The sequence below is a fragment of the Scyliorhinus canicula genome, chromosome 6 (assembly GCF_902713615.1).
Source record: "Scyliorhinus canicula chromosome 6, sScyCan1.1, whole genome shotgun sequence".
NCBI classification, from domain to species: domain Eukaryota; kingdom Metazoa; phylum Chordata; class Chondrichthyes; order Carcharhiniformes; family Scyliorhinidae; genus Scyliorhinus; species Scyliorhinus canicula.
The window spans coordinates 157,673,993-157,693,398 of NC_052151.1; the positions used below are offsets into that span (position 1 = coordinate 157,673,993).

A 19,406-nucleotide genomic window follows, 5' to 3' on the forward strand; every position below is an offset into this window, starting at 1 on the left:
CTGCCACGCTGCCAGTTCCCCGCCCGCCGCCATCTTGTTCTTCCTGCCGCGCACCTTTCTTTGCTCCAAAGCCGATTTTTTGACCGCCCCGCTCCTGGTCCAGTCCATCCACCGGCAAATGATCGCAGCAAATGTGTTCCCCCGCCGGGAAAAGTCCAGCTAGCGCCGCTACGGGCCCCTAAAAGAGCCCAAAAGACCGAAAAAGCGGGAGCCACCGAACGTGCGGCTTAGCTCCGCATCACCGCAACCGGAAGTAAAGGAGTATTCTATCATCCAATTTTTTCATGTTTAATTATTTTTTCTTCTTAAAACATTCAATTTACCTTTGAAGTCTGCTTTAAATCTAGTTACTGCACTTGTCTCTTTAACTCAGAACACTTTGCTTACTCTTCCTTGAACTCTTCTGACTATCTTGGGTCTCTTGTTCTCTTAACTCCAATCGTCTTAAGAAATTATTTTTGACCCAAGTCCCTTGTTAGCTGGATTGTATCTTGTTCCTTAGGAAACTTGCATCCTTGCAACTCCCTTCTCCTGCCCAGCTTCTCCCGGCAGAGTTGAGAGCTGTTCCCTCCCTAATGTCCTATATCCATCTGCTCTGGCTTCCAGTTAAAATTAACAAAGGAAAGTATTTCCCTCTAGAAAGTGGCCTCCTGTTGCAAAGCAATGACTTATTTATATTTACTCTTCACGCTGTAAGCACAATAGAGACACAGTTGAAACTTAACTAACCTGCACATAAGCAAACACCTTTGTCCAGCATGAATCTAACTACAGGTTTTACCCGACCAGGCACAGAAACATTAAATTAAATAAACTGAACACTATACCTTATTTCCAATGTTTATCAATACAGATATTAATCACTCAAAACTACCTTTGTTTTCCAAACAAAATAAAATATGAAATAGCAAAATCCCACTTTAAGGACTTTGCTTAACGTCTAATAATTGCTCAAATGCCTCTTACATCCTATTTGGGTTCTTCCACAGTACTTTTCGGTAACGAGTTCCTAATTTTGCCCCAGTCTAGGTTAGGAAGGCTCACTTGATAGTGGTGTTCCCATGCATATTGCTGTCCTTTTTGTCTTGGTGGCAGTGGTTGCAGTTTGGGAGATGCAGTTGCAGAAGCCTTGAGCTGCAGTTCATCTTGTGGATGGTACACATTGCTGCCATCGTGCACCAGTGGTGGAGCAGTGAATGGTTAAGGACGAGTGCCAATCAAACAAACTGCTTAGTCCAGGATGGGGTCAAGCCTCTCGAGTGTTGTTGCAGCTGTGCTCATCCGGGCAAGAAGAGTATTCTATCACAGTCCTGACATCATTGGGTAACGAAATTTAACGATTTTTTTTCCCCACAGGAAGTCTTACTTGAAAGATACGTCAGTTTGATATCAGCGATGTTACAAAAGTCTGAGCATCTTAACACAATTCAGATCCCTTATGGGATAACATTACAACAGTTGACAAAGTACTTGATATCTGGGAAAGCCACCACCTGTAAGTTCCCCTCCAAGTCACTCACCACCGATTTGGAAATATATCGCTGTTCTTTCACTGTCGCTGGGGCAAAATTCTGGCACTCCCTCCCTAACAGCACTGTGGGTGTACCTACACCTCAGGGACTGCAGCGGTCAAGGCAACTTCTGAAGGTCAACTAGGGATGGACAATAAATGCTGGCCTAACCAGCGATGCCCACATCCTATAAATGAATTTTTCAAAAAATTGGCTGCAAAATACTTTGTGATGTCCTGAGGTCAAAAAAGGCACAATATAAATGCAATTCCGGTCTTCCTGTCTAATTTCAGTAGTCACATTATGTGCATTTTAGAAGGCCTGCAGCTTCGAAACAGTCACTGACATTCTTATTAGATGGCATTGTAATGGGATAAACCGATCAGACAGGAATTGGCAAAGAGCTATTAAATAGTCACAGCTCATTATTCCTAGCAGATGCCAAAGACTGCTGATTAAGCATCTCAAAACTCACTTGGTATCGTTTGTGTCAAAGTCATATTTTTCTAGAGGCTTTTCAGTCAAGTCCCACCATGTGACCAATGCTCAAGAACAAATAAAATAATTCAGGATGGTCAAGACAACAGTTTTCACACAGTATATTCTGGGTGAAGAGGTAGGAGCCTTCGATTTTCTTTGCTGCATGGCAAAAACATTCACCTCATAGGTTATCAAATATTGAAGAAGTATAGATTACTGTCAAAGTATTATTAAAAAAAATTAAACAACCAAGTCAGCAGAGACCCTCAATCATTTTAATTGATAACACATTCTCCTCTAATCCAACAACTAAAAAAAGTCTGAAGTAAATACCCTTTAAGCTTACTGTACGAAGCTCTGTGGCAATGTTCCCCCCAAAAAGGATATCACATTGGATATAGGAGCCACCTTTTTAAAAGGAAAATCCACATGCTGTAAGTGAAGCAGTGCAGTGTGTTGTAGGCTCTACTGCCCTCGTGATACTCACACTTCTCTGAGATTTATTCTCAAAAACTTTCATCTTTGTACTGATTAGAAACTGAAGCTTGAGGTTCATCAATAATTCACAGCATATGTACGGAGAAGAAAGACAACCTCAGCTGAATTTCCTCTTCATAATCCTGTGTTACTGATATCAACTGAAGCGATTTTACGACCAACTTGCCTTAAATAATTAATGTAGTACAAACCATGGACCTTCTTTGTGCACGACAGATATATATTGACTAGAATTAGTTATTTAGGATAATTGGAGAGGGGGGCTGGGCTGTTAATAAATTATACGGCTTGCAAACTTGAAAAATTACTGCAAGAGGAAAGATAGTACAACAAAAATAACCATATAACAGTTAACATACAATATTTTAAAAAATTATTTTTATTTAAATTTTTGTCAAAAACACAATTTTTGCATAACCCTACGGAACAATTAACAGAACAAAATAAATGTTAACCGTATATACAAAGAAAAGAACAATACAACATAACGATTCCCCACCGCCCCCCGCCTCCGGGATGCTGCTGACCTTTAGTGCTCTCCCAGAAAATAGAGGAACAGCTGCCGCCTCCGAGAGAACCCCGCCATGGACCCTCTCAAGGCAAACTTAATTTTCTCGAGACTGAGAAACCCAGCCATGTCACTAACCCAGGTCTCCACACTTGGGGGCTTCGAGTCCCTCCACATTAAAAGGATCCGTCTCCGGGCTACCAGGGAGGCAAAGGCCAGAGCGTCGGCCTCTTTCGCTTCCTGAACTCCCGGATCAGCTGACACATCAAAGATCGCTATCTCTGGACTCGGCACCACCCGCGTGTCTAAGATCTTGGACATTACCTCAGCAAAACCCTGCCAGAATCCCTTAAGAACCAGGCATGCCCAGAACATATGGACATAATCTGCAGGGCTTCTCGCACACCTCTCACATTTATCCTCAACCCCAAAGAACTTGCTCATCCTGGTTGCCATCATGTGCGCCCGGTGGACCACCTTAAACTGGATTAAGCTAAGCCTGGCACATGATGAAGAGGAATTGACCCTATTTAGGGCGTCCGCCCACAGGACCGCATCCAGCTCCCCACCTAGCTCCTCCTCCCATTTGCCCGTAAGCTCCTCGACTGGACTTCCTCCGCTTCCTGAAGATCCCCGTAGATGTTCAAAACCTTCCCCTCCCCTACCCAGGTGCTGGAGACCACACTATCCTGTATCCTGCGTGGGGGTAGCAGCGGGAATGAAACCACCTGTTTTTTCAGACAGGCACGTACCTGAAGGTATCTGAAAGCGTTTCCAGGAGGCAAACTGAATTTCTCCTCTAGCGCTTTCAGGCTGGGAAAGGTCCCGTCTGTGAACAGGTACCCCATCCTTTTAATGCCTGCCCTATGCCAGCTTTGAAACCCTCTGTCTATCTTGCCCGGGACAAATCTGTGATTCTTACATATCAGGGTCCAGACTGAGGCTCCCTCCACCCCCCTGTGCCTTCTCCATTGATGCCAGATCTTTAATGCCGCCACCACCACTGGACTAGAGGAGTAACGGGCCGGCAAGAACGGCAGAGGTGCCGTTGCAAGTGCCCCGTAAGCTGGTACCTTTACATGAGGCTGCCTCTAACCATTCCCACGTCAACCCCTCCCCCAAAACCCATTTCCTAATCATGGCTATGTTAGCCGCCCAATAGTAGCTGCAAACATTCGGAAGCGCCAGCCCACCCCCCGCCCGCGCTCTAAATACAGTCTCTTTACTTGCTGGGTCTTATTTGCCCATACGAATCCCGAGATGATCTTGTTCACCCGCTTAAAGAAGGACTTCGGGATGAAGATGGTAAGGCACTGGAATACGAATAGAAATCTGGGGAGGACCGTCATCTTGACGGTCTGCACCCTCCCCGCCAGAGATAGCGGGAGCATGTCCCACCTTTAGAAGTCCCCCTCCACCTGCTCTACCAGCCGAGATAGATTAAGCTTGTGGAGGGCATCCCACTTCCGAGCCACCTGTATCCCTAGGTACCGAAAGCTCTTCTTGATCAACTTCAGCGGAAGCTCTCCCAGTCCCTTTTCCTGCCCCTTAGCTTCGATCGTGAACATCTCACTTTTCTTCTCCTTTAGTATGTACCCCAGAAAATTGCCAAAGTCCCTCAGAATCTGCACGACCTCCCCCATCCCCTCTGGTGGGTCCGAAATGTACAGGAACAGATCATCCGCATAAAATGAGACCCGATGCTCCTCCCCACCCAACCAACCCTCGCCAGTTCTTTGAAGTCCGCAGCGCTATAGCCAGCGGCTCTATCGCAAAGGCGAATAATAACGGGGAGAGGGGGCAACCCTGTCTCGTCCCCCGGTGGAGCCTAAAGTATTCCGACCTCACCCTGTATGTGCACACACTTGCCACGGGGGCCTGGTAGAGTAGCTGGACTCAACCTATGAACCCCTCACCGAACCCGAACCTTCTCAGCGCTTCCCACAGGTACTCCCATTCCACCTGGTCAAAGACTTTCTCTGCGTCCATCGCCGCCACTACTTCTGCCTCCTCTCCCTCTGAGGGCATCATGATGATGTTTAGGAGCCTCCGTACATTGGAGTTCAATTGCCTGCCCTTGACGAAGCCTGTCTGATCCTCCCCTATCACCCCAGGGACACAGTCCTCAATCCTAGCAGCTAAGATCTTGGCCAGCAGTTTGGCGTCTATGTTCAGCAGCGATATCGATCTATAAGATCCACACTGTAGCAGATCTTTCTCTCGCTTGAGGATGAGTGAAATCGAAGCCTGTGACATAGTTGGGGGGAGGGTCCCTCTCTCTTTGGCCTCATTAAAGGTCCTTAGTAGGAGTGGGCACAGCAGTTCCGAAAATTTCTTGTAGAATTCTACAGGGTAGCCGTAAGGCCTGGGGCTTTGCTCGACTGCATGTTCCCTAAACCCTTTACCATCTTCTCCAGTTCTATTGGGGCCCCCAGTCCCTCCACCAGTTCCTCTTCTACCTTTGGGAACCTCATTTGGTGCATGAATTGCTTCAACCCCCCCCTCCCCCGACAGGGGCACTGAGTCATACAATTTACCGTAAAATGCCCTAAAGACTTTGTTCACCCCCTCTGGGTCTATGACCGTGTTGCCCTCCTTATCCCGTACTTCCCCAATTTCCCTGGCTGCCTCCCTCTTGTGAAGTTGGTGCACCAGCATTCTACTCGCTTTCTCCCCGTATTCGTAGACAGCCCCTTTGGCCTTCCTCAGCTGTGCTACCACCTTCCCAGTGGTCAGCAGGTCGAATTCCGCCTGCAGCCTCCGGCGCTCTTTCAGTAGCCCCGTCTCGGGGGTCTCCGTATAACTCCTGTCTACTCTGAGTATCTCCCCGACTAGCCTTTCTCCCTCCACTCTTTCTTTCTTCTCTCTATGGGACCGGTTGGAGATCAACGCCCCTCTGATAACTGCCTTCAGGGACTCCCACACCATGGACGCGCTACCTCCCCCGTATTGTTAGTTTCCAGGTAATTCTTGATGTTCCTCCTCGTCCGCCCACAAACCTCATCGTCTGCCAGCAGCCCCACATCTAGCCTCCATAGTGGGGGCCAACCTCTCTCCTCCCCAAGACGCAAATCCACCCAGTGTGGACCATGATTGAAGACTGCAATCGCCGAATATTCTGTCCCCTCCAACCTGGGGATCAACGCCCTGCTCATCACAAAGAAACCTATACGGGAGTAGACTTTGTGGACATGGGAAAAGGAAGAGAACTCTTTCGTCCTCGGTCGGGCGAATCTCCACGGGTCTACGACCCCCACCTGTTCCATGAATCCCCTCAGTTCTTTAGCCGCCGCTGGTCGCTTCCCCCCGACCTGGGGTTTGACCGGTCCAGTACAGGGTCTATAACTTGTTAAAGTCACCCCCGATAATCAGATTGTGTGAGTCTAAGTCTGGAATTTTATCCAGCGTGCGTCTCATAAATTCCACGTCTTCCCAGTTCGGGGCGTTAACGTTCACGAGCACCACCCGAGTCCCCTGCAGTTTCCCGCTGACCATTATGTATCGGCCCCATTTGTTAGCTACAATTTTCCCTGCCTCAAAAGCCACCCGTTTGCTGGCCAGGATTGCTACTATTCTGGTCTTTGAATCCAGCCCCGAATGGAACACCTGGCCCACCCACCCTTTTCTCAATCTTGTTTGGTCCGTGGGTTTTAGATGTGTCTCCTGTAGCATGGCTACGTCAACCTTTAACCCCTTTAGGTGCGAGAACACGCACATTCCACGTGATCAGCCTGGATGGGGACCTGCTGCCCCCCCCCCCCCCCCCCCCCCCCCAAACCCCACACCCCACACCCCCGCTGACTAGCCATCTCCCTTTTGCGGCCAGCCAGGGGCCCCCGCGTCCCCCGTTTATTCGAGCCCTCCCCTTTGAGGCCTCCCCCCCCCCCCCCCCACTATCCCTCTGTTCCCCCATGTTGGCACCTTTTCTGTCAGCCAAGCAGCATCCCATCCCCCCAGCCCACGGCAACCCCACAATCCCAAACCCCCAAATCAAGCACCCGCTTGACACTGGCTCTCCCCCCCATTGCGTTTCCGTGAGTCAGCTGACGCATGCTGACCCCGGCCGCTCCCGCCTCTGTCTCCGATTACTCAGGTGCCTCATTTTGCAGGCCCCTCCCTCCCTATGGAAAGCCCAACTTCTCTGCTTCAGTGGCCCCCAAAGAACATTTCCCGCCTCTTCCCCCCCCAGCAAAACAAACAGCAAACCCCGGGCGCAAACCCGGCCCCATCAAAGAAAAGGCTCCAGCTGCCAGAAGAGCAGCCCTAAGTGTAGGGCCCCCCTCCTCCCTCTGCGACTGAGTTCTGCAAAAGCCAAAAACATGGCCAAAGAAACAGGGAACAAACAAAAATAAGAGGAAACAACATAATGTCGCAGCCTGCGGCTACTCGGCATTTACTGCCCCCACCAGAGTAGCGTCCCAGTGTGGCTGTCCTTTAGTTCGAGTCTAACTTTCCTTGCTTGATGAAATTCCACGCCTCGTCCAGTGTATCAAAGTAATGGTGGCGATCTTGATACGTGACCCACAGCCTCGCCGGATGCAGCAGTCCAAACCTCACCCCTTTGCTGTGGAGGGCCACCCTAGCACGGTTGAAACCAGTGCACCTCTTGGCCAGCTCTGCTCCCAGGTCCTGGTAGATGTGGATTACGCTGTTCTCCCTCCTGCTGCTCCGCTCCTTTTTAGCCCATCGCAGGACTCGTTCCTTATCCGAGAAGCAGTGGAACCGTACCACCATGGCCCTCGGCGATTCATTCGTTTTGGACTTCCTTGCAAGGACTCTGTGCGCCCCATCCAATTCCAGAGGCTGAGGGAATGCTCCTGACCCCATCAGGGACCCCAATAACATGGTCACGAATGCACTCCCGTCCGACCCCTCCAGACCCTCAGGTAGGTCCAGAATGCTCAGGTTCTGCCTCCTGGACCTATTTTCAAGGTCTTCCAGCCTCTCCTGCCACCTATTGTGTAGGGCGTTGTGTGCCTCCACCCTGACGGCCAGTCCCAGTATCTCATCTTCGTTATCTGAGACCTTTTTCTCAATCTCCTTGATCGCCTTCTCCTGCACTTTCTGGGTCTCAACCATTTTCTCCATTTAGGCCATCATTGGGGCCAGCATCTCCGTTTTCAGGTCAGCAAAGCAGCCTCTAAGGAACTCCTGCTGTTCCCGCGACCACTGGGCCCACGCTGCCTGATCCAAGCCGGCTGCCATTTTCTGATCCCGCGCCTGTTCCTGCCGCTTCTCGCTGGTCGTTTGTTTGGCCGTCCTGCTCCTGGTCCCCTCCATAAACTGCTGTGGGGAGCCTTCTAGTGCCGTTTGCCCACTGGTTTGCGTCGAAAAGGGTCCGTCAAAGCTCCTTGAAAGGGCCTGTTAGCGGCGGGAGCTGCCGAAAACGTGACCTACCCGCGCATGGCCGCCACCGGAAGTCGTTAACATACAATATATCAACACACTTGGCTAGTTATTGTGCAATAGTTATTTACATTATTTATTTTGTATGCAATTTAAGCTGCGCAGATAAGTTTGGGTTAATGGCAAACCTTAAATCATATTTTCATTACAGGTCACCATTTAAACTTCATACAGCGAGTAAACTGAATCATGATGGAAGCAGTCACACAAACAGATTAATAAATTAATTTATCTCCATGATATTCAGCGGTACTGTGGTTAGCACTGCTACCTCACATCTCCAGGGTCCTGGGTTCAGTTCCAGCCTCGGGTGACTGTCTGTGTGGAGTTTGCACTTTCTCCCCTTGTCTGCGTGGGTTTCCTCCGCATGCTCCGGTTTCCTCCCACAGTCCAAAGATGGGTAGGTTAGGTGGATTGGCCATGATAAATTGCCCCTTAAGAGGCAGCACGGTGGCACAGTGGTTAGCCCTGCTGCTTCACGTCACCGAAGTCCCAGGTTCGATCCCGGCTCTGGGTCACTGCCCGTGTGGAGTTTGCACATTCTCCCTGTGTTTGCGTGGGTTTCGCCCCCACAACCCAAAAAAGATGTGCAGGATAGGTGGATTGGCCACGCTAAATTGCCCATTAATTGGAAAAAATGAATTGGATATTCTAAATTTATATTAAAAAAAAAATTGCCCCTTAAGTGTCAAAATGTTTGTAGGTGGGGTTATTGGGATAGGATGGAGGTGTGGGCTTAGGTAGGGTGCCCTTCCCAAGCGTCGGTGCAGACTCGACGGGCCGAATGGCCTCGTTCTGCACTGTAAATTCTATGACTCTTCAAGTCATTGCTCTCGTTGTTTCCTGAGGCCAGTGTGCTGAAAAGTGCATGCTATCAGAGTTGTGGCTCAGGGTGCAGCACCCTTGTCTTTACCCAGGTTCAAGTCATATTCCAGAGAGTTGAACACAAATCTCTGGCTTACAGTCCACTGCAATACTGAGGGAGTGTTGCACTGTCATAAGTGTTAACCTTTAGATAATATGTTAAGACAAGATCTGCCTGTGAATTCTCAGGTGAATGTAAAAGATACTGTGGCACGATCTTGAAAAAGAGCAGACGCATTAGCCCTATTGTTCTGGCCAATATTTCTGCCTCAATCAGCAAATACTTCCTTGTAGGAGCTTGTTATATGCAAATTAGCTGCCACAAGTTTCCTACACTATGACAGTGACTACATTTTAACAAGCACCCCATTGCCTGCAAAGTGCCTTTGGACGCCTTGAGGCTGTTAAGGTGGACGGTATAATTGCAAGTCTATATTCGTATTCTCTTCAGCAACATTGACCACATCAACGTTAGTCGCTATTTGCAGAAATCATTTCTTTGTGCTGACTGGCTTGGACTCGTCATTCAGGGCATGGGGGAGGGAGGGTCTGGAGAGGTTTGGGGTCATGTTTATTGAAGAGAGATTTGACGGGATGGAGGAGTTATTAGATTGGTTCCACCTTCCGAGAACTAATCTACTTATGTATTTGCAGGTGGATGACATTTTGTGCAAGGAGATTCCGGTTTGCCCCTGGCACTGTCGCCCTCGCTCTCTGATAGGGTCCTGTCTCTGGCCGAGTTGGGCGAGGGGAGGATTTCAGATATCTATGGCCGGAGCAGGTTTTGTTGGAGGAAATGAAGAGTAAGTGGGAGGGTGAACTGGATAAGTCGTTTCTTCTTGGGGCTGGAGGATCGGTGAGAATGTTGTTCTCGGGGACTGGTGAATAACGCTCTCATGTTCTGGCCTTGGTCTAAACTTGTGAACTTCTGGACCTCCTTCTTCAGCACCATGTCAGGGATGCTGGGTAGTCAGCTGTACCCGTTGGTGGCCATCTTCGGTGTATTGGACTCGCCGGTGCTGCAGGTGGGGGTGAAGGCAGATGTCCTTGCCTTCGCCTCGTTGATAACCCGGAGGAGAGTTCCTGCTCGGGTGCAGGTCCCTGATGTCATCCAGTGCCTCGGCCTGGCAGAGAGTGATCGAATGGAATTTTCGAGAAGGTCAGGTACACCATGAGGGGGTCGGTGGAAGGGTTCTACTCGAGATAGCAGCCTTTCATTTATTTTTTCAAGGAGTTAGTCACCATCAGTTGCTGGGGGGAGGCAGGTCTGGTTTTTATTAAGGTTTGTTTGTGGGGGTTTGGGGTTACATGTTTTATTATAGGTTTTATTATGAAATGGTATTTGCAGTATGTTATTGGTTTTTAACTTCTTGGAATGAAAAACGTTTCTGAATAATATTTTTAAAAAACGCCTCCATCTTCAGTTCTGGGGACGGGCTGCCAATCAAGATCTACCATAAATCATTTTTCTCCCTTAAGAAGTACCATGATTAGGCACGGTAGCACAGTGGTTAGCACAATTGCTTCACAGCTCCAGGATACCACGTTCGATTCCTGGCTTGGGTCACTGTCTGTGCGGAATATGCACTTTCTCCCCGTGTGTGCGTGGGTTTCTTCCGAGTGCTCTGGTTTCCTCCCACAGTCCAACGATGTGCAGGTTAGGTGGATTGGCCATGCTAAATTGCCCCTTAGTGTCCACAAACGTTGGGTGAGGTTGCTGGGTAACGGGGATGGGGTGGAGGTGTGGCCTTAGGTAGGATGCTCTTTCCAAGGGCCGGTGCAGACTCGCTGGGCTGAATGGCCTCCTTCTGCACAGTAAATTATATCTCTATCTATGAATCTGTTCCAAATAGGCCACCTTACAAACCGGGTCGCACAACATGTCTTCCATTTTCATACATCGGCAATTCCTCTCCACTGAAGTCGATATGGCCTGCAACCAAGTCTCTCGCATTTCCTGCACCTCTGCACTCTTCTTCCGACTCTCTCCAAGAACTATACTAGGGTTTCTCTCATTCTCACTTGCCACCCCACCAGCCTTCACTAGCCATTCTGAAGGGGCCGTTTTCTCTGTGACACCCTGCTGCATGTTTCTGCTCCAAGCACTCGCTCCTCTTCCCACATCTTTCTGTGCAAATGCGTAAGATGCAACAATTGCCCTTGCACCTCCCAACGTTCAGGACACCCAAGCACTCCTTCCAAGCGAAGTGATTAATCATACACTCAATTTAGTACACTGCTTACAACGTGGGGATAGCAAATATAGGTTAGGGGATTGCTTTACTGAACTGTTGCATACTTCCCTCCAGTATGAAATACAACCATTCACCATTGCCCGGTTTCAGTTTCTTGGCCAATTGTGTCCTCACTGCCACTGCCCCTTTTCCATGGGCTTCAATACGGTTAACAAGTCTAATGATGTGATGCTTTAATCAAATGTTTCTGAAAGTCCACGTGCACAACACCAAACACACCTTCATTGACCTGCTCCGTAATTTCTGAAGAAATGCAAGCAGATAAATGCACATGGCTCCTCAAGTCTCCTCCTGCCATGCCATATCATGGTTAATCTTTCTGCTTCAACTCCACTTTCCTATCTTCAAAGCACATAAAGTAAGTCAGTCCAACATGATTTACCTTTATCAAACATGCTGGTAATCCATGTTGTTCTATTTCCCTTTCCTCCAAATGCTAGTTTTTACCAGAACACACCATGCTTTCTATGCTCTCATTATTGATCCACTGTTTTATCTAATTATCTTTAATTCTAAACCACCAGGACCTTTTCAGTTCACTGAAATTAGTTCCCCATCAGTTGAGTACCATCACTGAAGATGTTTCCTTATATTTTCTCGTAACTATTCTCAACTTCATTACATTTGGATCATTGATTCTCAAATGCTGTCCCACTAAAATATCCTCCACTTTGCCTACTTCAAGCCCTTGATCCACCCCATCATCACTGCTTTATTGTTCGTTTATTTTTAATGAAAATTGCCTTCAAGTTTTTTCCTCCATCAAGCGGCAGGGCGGCACAATGGTTAATACTGCTGTTTCATGGCGCCAAGGTTCCAGGATCGATCCCGGCCCCCGGTCACTGTCCACGTGGAGTTTGCACGTTCTCCCCATGTGCATTGGGTCTCACCCCCACAACCCAAATATGTGCAGGGTAGGTGGATTGGCGACACTAAATTGCCCCTTAATTGGGAAAAAAAAGAATTGGGAAATTCAAATTTAAAAAAAAGTTCTCTCTTCCATCTCCTTTCCACTATTTTAAGGTTTATAGTATACATCCACAATGCAAGTTAACAGGTCGACCTATTCTTAACCTTGCTCAAATCGATTCTGTTCTCAAGTACAAAATTTGTTTTTCCAGTGCAACAACATCCTAAATCAAGATTGCTGAACCCCCTCCTCTTTTTCCTTCTCAATTTTCCAGAGTAGACATGTAATAACAATAGTTTTAATTGCTGAGGAAATTGTTTTCAGCATATATTTAAAAAATAAGCGATGGGAATATGAAAAGTTATGAGTTAACATTTTTGCTTCACGAGAGGAAAAACGGAACTGGAGATGGGAGCAAACAATCTTCTCCACTGCAGTGTCAGTAAATATAATACAATACATTAACTTTGTATGTAATAAAAAGTAACCTCTGCGTCCTGGGTACACATGAGGGTAGTACTCATAGTACAAGTCTGGTTGGTCGAGGCTCCCGAAAGGCTCAAATTCCACCTCAGCATTTTGGAACAAACTCAGCTTCATCAACAAGGCTAGTCGCACAAACCATAGCTGAAATAATGAACATATTATTGTTAGAGTTTGCATTGAAATCAAAGAAGGCAATATCTTGAAAATGTTAAAATATATATGTATATATTTACATACACCACATAAAAAAGTGTTTGTTGCTTTATCTTGGCTCCGATTTAATCTGACGAACAGTTGAGCCAGACACAGAAGAAATCCTGCCGCTAATTCCAAGTCTGTCAGTCAGAGGCCCTCAGCTGGGATAACTGTAGGGTCAAACCAGTTGGTCTCCCATGTTCCTGGTTCCCTCCAGGATTTCCAAACCTGGCTGTTGAACAATCTGTGTGGGACTTCTGTGGCAGCAGGCTTGGCTGTGATGACCTTGGCATTGCCACCAATAGCAAAATAAAAATAACAGCCATTTGGTTGAGGTACTAAAAACTGATCAGCACCCACAGAACCATTCCCCGGGAACAGCACATGCTTTCTGCCAAAGATGTGGATGGGAGAGAAATAGGGGTGAAAAATAGGTACTTAAAGGTTCTTTTCAACTACTCCAAATAAACACACCCAGAATGCAAGCGCAATTTGCAGCAACGGGCATGAAAAGAAGCATCAACTCTTGTGCCATACAGGAAGGATTTCCTATTCCTTCGTGGAAAAAGGGATGGGGAAGCAAATACAATTTCCTCCACTCTGAATCAGCTACTAGGGTTGTCCTGAAAAGCCAATGCAAGTATTTGGGTTCACTTTCTTTCATATCCTGGTTTCTAACTTAACTTGAGCCAGAGCATAGAACATAGAACAGTACAGCACAGAACAGGCCCTTCGGCCCTCGATGTTGTGCCGAGCAATGATCACCCTACTCAAACCCACGTATCTACCCTATACCCGTAACCCAACATCGGCATGGTGTCCAGTTTTTGCATTACATGCATATTTATACAGTATGCATTTAATTTTTGTTTTTGCATAAGGTAGAATTAACTTGTAAACTAGCTGAGGGATCTCTGGTCAGTTTGACCTTGGGTGGGAAAAAAGGAGTTAATGGAAAAAATTGAGGGATAGGAATCAATTTGGAAGCAAACATAACTAGCTCAGTATAGCTCAATATAGGGGTATGGCTCAGTGGTAGAGCATTACAGATCAAGACAAATCCAGGTGACACTTTCTAATTGGCTGCCTTGTTTCATACATCACAACAATGACAACAATTCAAAAGTCTTTCATTGGCTGGAATGGTCTTTGTGGTGTCCGCTGGTCAGGAAAGGAATTTTATGAAAACAAGTCTCTCTTTGCGAGGCTGGCTAAGCCCAGTTGGCTGGACAGCTGGTTTGTGAAGCAGAGCAAAGCCAAGAGTGCGGGTTTCAATTCACGTACAGCGGAGGTCATTCTTCTCAATCTTGCCCCGCGCCTGACGTGCGGTGATCGTCGGGTTAAATCTCCACCAGTCAGTTCTCCCCCTCAAAGGGTAAAGCAGCCCATGGTCATCTGGAACTGTGGCAGATTTACTAACTTATTAAAAACATATGTAAGATGCTATGGAGGGAGGGGCACGGCTAGGAGGGGTCCTAGCCTTGGGGGGGGGGGGGGTTGCCGCCGTGGGGAACTGGCAGAGCGGGGGACGCTGGCCGGTGGTGGGCAAGGGATGGGTTATGGCTAATCGGCAGGGGAGGGGGGCAGGGAGCCCTCTGATCCGGCTGATAACCTGGAATGTGAGAGGGCTGAATGGGCCGGTCAAACAGGCCTGAAGGGCCTGAAGGCGGATGTGGCCATGCTCCAAGAGACACACCTGAAAGTGGCGGACCAGGTTCGGCTGAGGAAGGGATGGGTGAGCCAGGTATTTCACTCAGGGCTGGATGAGAAGAGTCGGGGGGGTGGCAATCCTGGTGGGGTAGAAGGTGACGTTTGAGGCGTTAAATGTGGTGGCTGACAGTGGCCGGAGGCATGTGATGGTGAGTCGTAAACTGCAGGGGGAGCGGGTGGTGTTGGTGAATGTTTACGCCCCAAATTGGGACGATGCGGGGTTTACGCAGCGTATGTTGGGCCGCATTCCGGACCTGGAGGTGGGGGGCCTGATCATGGGGGGGGGGAAACTTCAACACGGTACTGGATCCCCCATTGGATCAATCCAAGTCCTGGATGGGTAGGAGGCCGGCGGCGGCTAAGGTGTTGAGGGAATTTATGGACCAGATTTTGGGGGGGGTGGGGGGGTGGGTGGATCCCTGGAGGTTTGCGAGTACTCGTTTTTCTCCCACGTGCGTAAGGCCTATTCGAGGATTGATTTTTTTGTCCTGAGCAGGGGGCTGGTGTCGAGGGTGGAGGAAGTGGAATACTCCGCCATTGCCATTTCAGATCATGCCCCGCACTGAGTGGACCTCGGGCTGGGGGAAGAGAGGGACCAACGTCCGCTCTGGCGCTTGGAGGTGGGGCTGCTGGCAGACGAGGAGGTGGCCGAGAGGGTTCGGGGGTGTATCAAGAGGTACCTTGAGGCCAACGACAACGGGGAGGTCCGAGTGGGGACGGTCTGGGAGGCATTGAAGGCGGTGACTAGAGGGGAATTGATTTCCATCCGAACTCATAGGGAGAGGGGGGAGCAGAGGGAGAGGGAGAGACTGTTAGGGGAGATGGTGAGGGTGGATAGGAGATATGCGGAGGCTCCGGAGGAGGGATTGCTGGGGGAAGAGGCGTAGCCTTCAGGCCAGGTTCGACCTATTGACTATCAGAAAGGCGGAAGCTCAGTGGAGGAAAGCACAGGGGGCGGTGTATGAGTATGGGGAGAAGGCAAGCAGGATGCTGGCACACTAGCTCCGAAAGCGGGATGCGGCCAGGGAGATTGGGGGAGTGACGGATAGAGCTGGGAAGGTGGTGCGGAGTGGGTTAGATGTTAATGGGTTCTTCAGGGACTTCTATGGGGAACTGTACCGGTCGGAACCCCCGGTGGAGGGGGGGGGTGGAATGGGGCGCTTCTTGGACAAGCTGCGATTTCCGAGGGTGGAGGAAGAGCAGGTGGAAGGACTGGGGCGCCGATCGAGCTGGAGGAGTTGGTTAAAGGGATAGGGAGCATGCAGTCGGGGAAGGCGCTGGGGCCGGATGGGTTTCCGGCGAAATTTTATAAAAGGTATGTGGACCTGTTGGTCCGGAACTTTAACGAGGCAAGGGAGGGGGGGGGGGGGGGGGGGGGGGGGGGGCTTTGCCCCCAACTATGTCACGGGCGCTGATTTCCTTGATCCTGAAGCGGGACAAGGACCCTCTGCAGTGCGGGTCAGATAGGCCGATCTCGCTGCTAAATATCGACGCCAAGCTGCTGGCAAAGATCCTAGCCACAAGAATAGAGGATTGCGTGCCCGGGGTCATTCATGAGGACCAGACAGGGTTTGTGAAGGGAAGGCAGTTGAATACGAATGTACGAAGGCTCCTCAATGTTATTATGATGCCGGCTGTGGAAGGGGAGGCGGAGATAGTGGTGGCATTAGATGCGGAGAAGGCCTTTGATAGGGTTGAGTGGGAGTATCTGTGGGAGGTGTTGGAGAGGTTTGGGTTTGGGGAGGGGTTTATCCGTTGGGTGAGGCTGCTCTACGAGGCCCCGATGGAGAGCGTAGCCACAAACAGGAGGAGGTCGGAGTACTTTCGGCTGTACCGGGGGATGAGACAGGGGTGCCCCCTGTCCCCCTTGCTCTTCGCGTTGGTGATTAAGCCCCTGGCCATGGCGTTGAGGGAGTCAGGGAACTGGAGATGCCTGGTGCGGGGTGGGGAGGAGCATCGAGTGTCACTTTATGCGGACGACCTGTTGCTGTATGCGGCGGACCCGGTGGGGGGGGGGGGGGATGCCGGAGGTGATGAGGATTCTTAGTGAATTCGGGGGTTTCTCTGGATATAAGTTGAACCTGGGCAAGAGCGAGTTGTTCGTGGTGCATCCGGGGGATCAGGAGGAGGGGATTGGTAGGCTCCCACTGAAGCAGCAGGGAAGAGCTTCAGGTACCTAGGTGTCCAGGTGGCTGGGAGTTGGGGGGCTCTGCACAAGCTCAACCTCACAAGGTTGGTGGAGTAGATGGAGGAGGAGTTCAAGAGGTGGGATATGTTACCGCTGTCACTGGCGGGGAGGGTGCAGTCCACTAAGATGACGGTGCTCCCGAGGTTTTTGTTCCTGTTCCAGTGCCTCCCCATCCTTATCCAGAAGGCCTTTTTTAGGCGGGTCAACAGGAGTATTACGGGATTTGTGTGGGCGCATGGGACTCCGAGGGTGAGAAGAGTGTTCCTGGAACGGGGCAGGGATAGGGGGGGGGGCTGGCGTTGCCCAACCTCTGTGGGAACTATTGGGCTGCCAACGCAGCGATGGTGCGAAAGTGGGTAATGGACGAGGAAGGGGCAGCATGGAAGAGGATGGAGGTGGCGTCCTGTGTGGGCACGAGCCTGGAGGCGGTGGTAACGGCGCCGTTGCCGCTCCCTCCAACGAGGTATACCACAAGCCCGGTGGTGGCGGCTACCCTCAAAATTTGGGGGCAATGGAGACGGCATAGGGGAGAAGTGGGGGGTTCGATGGAGGCCCCGATACATGGGAGCCATCGGTTTGTCCCAGGGAGCATTGATGGCGGATTTCTGGGCTGGCACAGGGTTGGGGTTAGGAGGTTGAGGGGCCTGTTTGTGGAGGGGAGGTTCGCGAGCTTGGGAGAGTTAGAGGGGAAGTTTGGGCTCCCCCCGGGGAACATGTTTAGGTACATGCAGGTGAGGGCGTTTGCCAGGCGGCAGGTGGAGGGGTTCCCCTTGCTGCCCCCATGTGGGGTGCGGGACAGGGTGCTCTCGGGGGTGTGGGTTGGATGAGGGAGGATTTCGGACATATACCGAGTGATGCAGGAGGTAGACAAGGCCTCGGTGGAGGAACTGAAGGGTAAATGGGAAGAGTAGCTGAGTGAGGAGATTGAGGAGGGGACGTGGGCGGATGCCCTGGAGAGAGTGAATTCCTCCTCTTCCTGTGCGAGGCTTAGCCTCATACAGTTCAAGGTGCTGCACCGGGCCCACATGACTGGGACGAGGATGAGTAGGTTTTTCGGGGGCGAAGACAGGTGTGCTAGGTGCTCGGGGGGCCCAGCGAACCATGCCCATATGTTTTGAGTGTGGCCAGCGCTGGGGGAGTTTTGGAAGGGGGTAGCAAGGACGGTGTCAAGGGTGGTGGGATCCAGGGTCAAGCCAGGCTGGGGACTTGCAATTTTTGGGGTTGCAGTGGAGCCGGGAGTGCAGGAGGCGAAAGAGGCCGGTGTTCTGGCCTTTGCGTCCCTAGTAGCCCGGCGGAGGATCTTGCTCCAATGGAAGGATGTGAGGCCCCCAAGCGTGGAGGCCTGGATCAATGATATGGCGGGTTCATTAAATTGGAGAAGGTGAAATTTGCCCCGAGGGGATCAGTACAGGGGTTCTTTAGGCGGTGGCAGCCTTTCCTGGACTTCCTGGCGGAACGGTAGGGAAATAGGCCGGCAGCAGCAGCTTTTATGACTAACAGAAATATATACACACAATGCTTGCATTGTGTTCCAGGAGTCCAATTTAAAAACAAAAACGCAGAATGGGGTCTCGGAAACCAAAACGTTACGAACTCCTGATCAAATTTTAAAACAGGGACAGAGATGGTGATTGCATTGGATGCAGAAAAGGCATTTTTACAGGTGGAGTGGGCGTATTTGATTGCGGTGCGAGAGGGGTTTGGGATTGGGCCGAGATTTGTGAAGTGGGTACGGTTATTGTATAAAACACCGAGGGTGAGCGTCCGCAAAACAATACAAGTTTGGGGTATTTTGCTCTGCATCGGGGGACCAGGCAGGGGTGTCCTATGTCCTCTCTGTTATTCACGCTGGCGATTGAACCTTTGGCCATCGCGCTGAGGGGCTCAGGCGTGTGGAAGAGATTAGTGCGGAGGAGAGGGGGCGGAACATAGGGCTTCTCTGCACGCGGATGATTTATTACTATATGTGTCAGAGCTGAGTGCGTCGATGGGGGGTATACTGGAGCTTCTCCGAACATTTGGGTCCTCTGTGGGGTATAAAGTAAACCTGGAAAAAAGTAAATACTTTGTGATGTCCCGGGCCGGGGTGGGGGCGGGACTTGGGGGGGCTCCGTAGGTACAATCTTACTAGCTTGGTGGGGAGGGTGAAGGCAGATTTGGCAAGGTGGGATGATCTCCCCTGTCACTGGCAGGCGATTAAAATGAATGTGCTGTCACGTTTTTTGTTTGTATTTCAGTGCCTGCCGATCTTTTTGCCAAAGGCATTTTTCAAGGAGGTTGAGAAGATGATTACCTCGTTTATTTGTGGGGATGGGGGAGGGTGGAGAGGGGGATGGTAGCTGGGTTAGGAAGGTACTTCTGCAGGGAGGACGGCAGGCAGGGTTAGCCTCCTGAA

General features: G+C 50.1%; 1 protein-coding gene across 3 annotated transcripts in view; it reads right to left on the reverse strand.

Annotated features, from left to right (window-relative positions):
• The window catches only part of trappc12 (trafficking protein particle complex 12), a 150,472-nt gene that overhangs the window by 75,922 nt on the left and 55,144 nt on the right, over window positions 1-19,406 (reverse strand). For all 3 annotated transcript variants that reach the window (XM_038800321.1, XM_038800320.1, XM_038800319.1), the window contains one exon: window positions 12,921-13,059. In XM_038800321.1, the coding sequence (XP_038656249.1) occupies window positions 12,921-13,059 (139 nt within the window). The remainder of the gene's footprint in view (window positions 1-12,920; window positions 13,060-19,406) is intronic.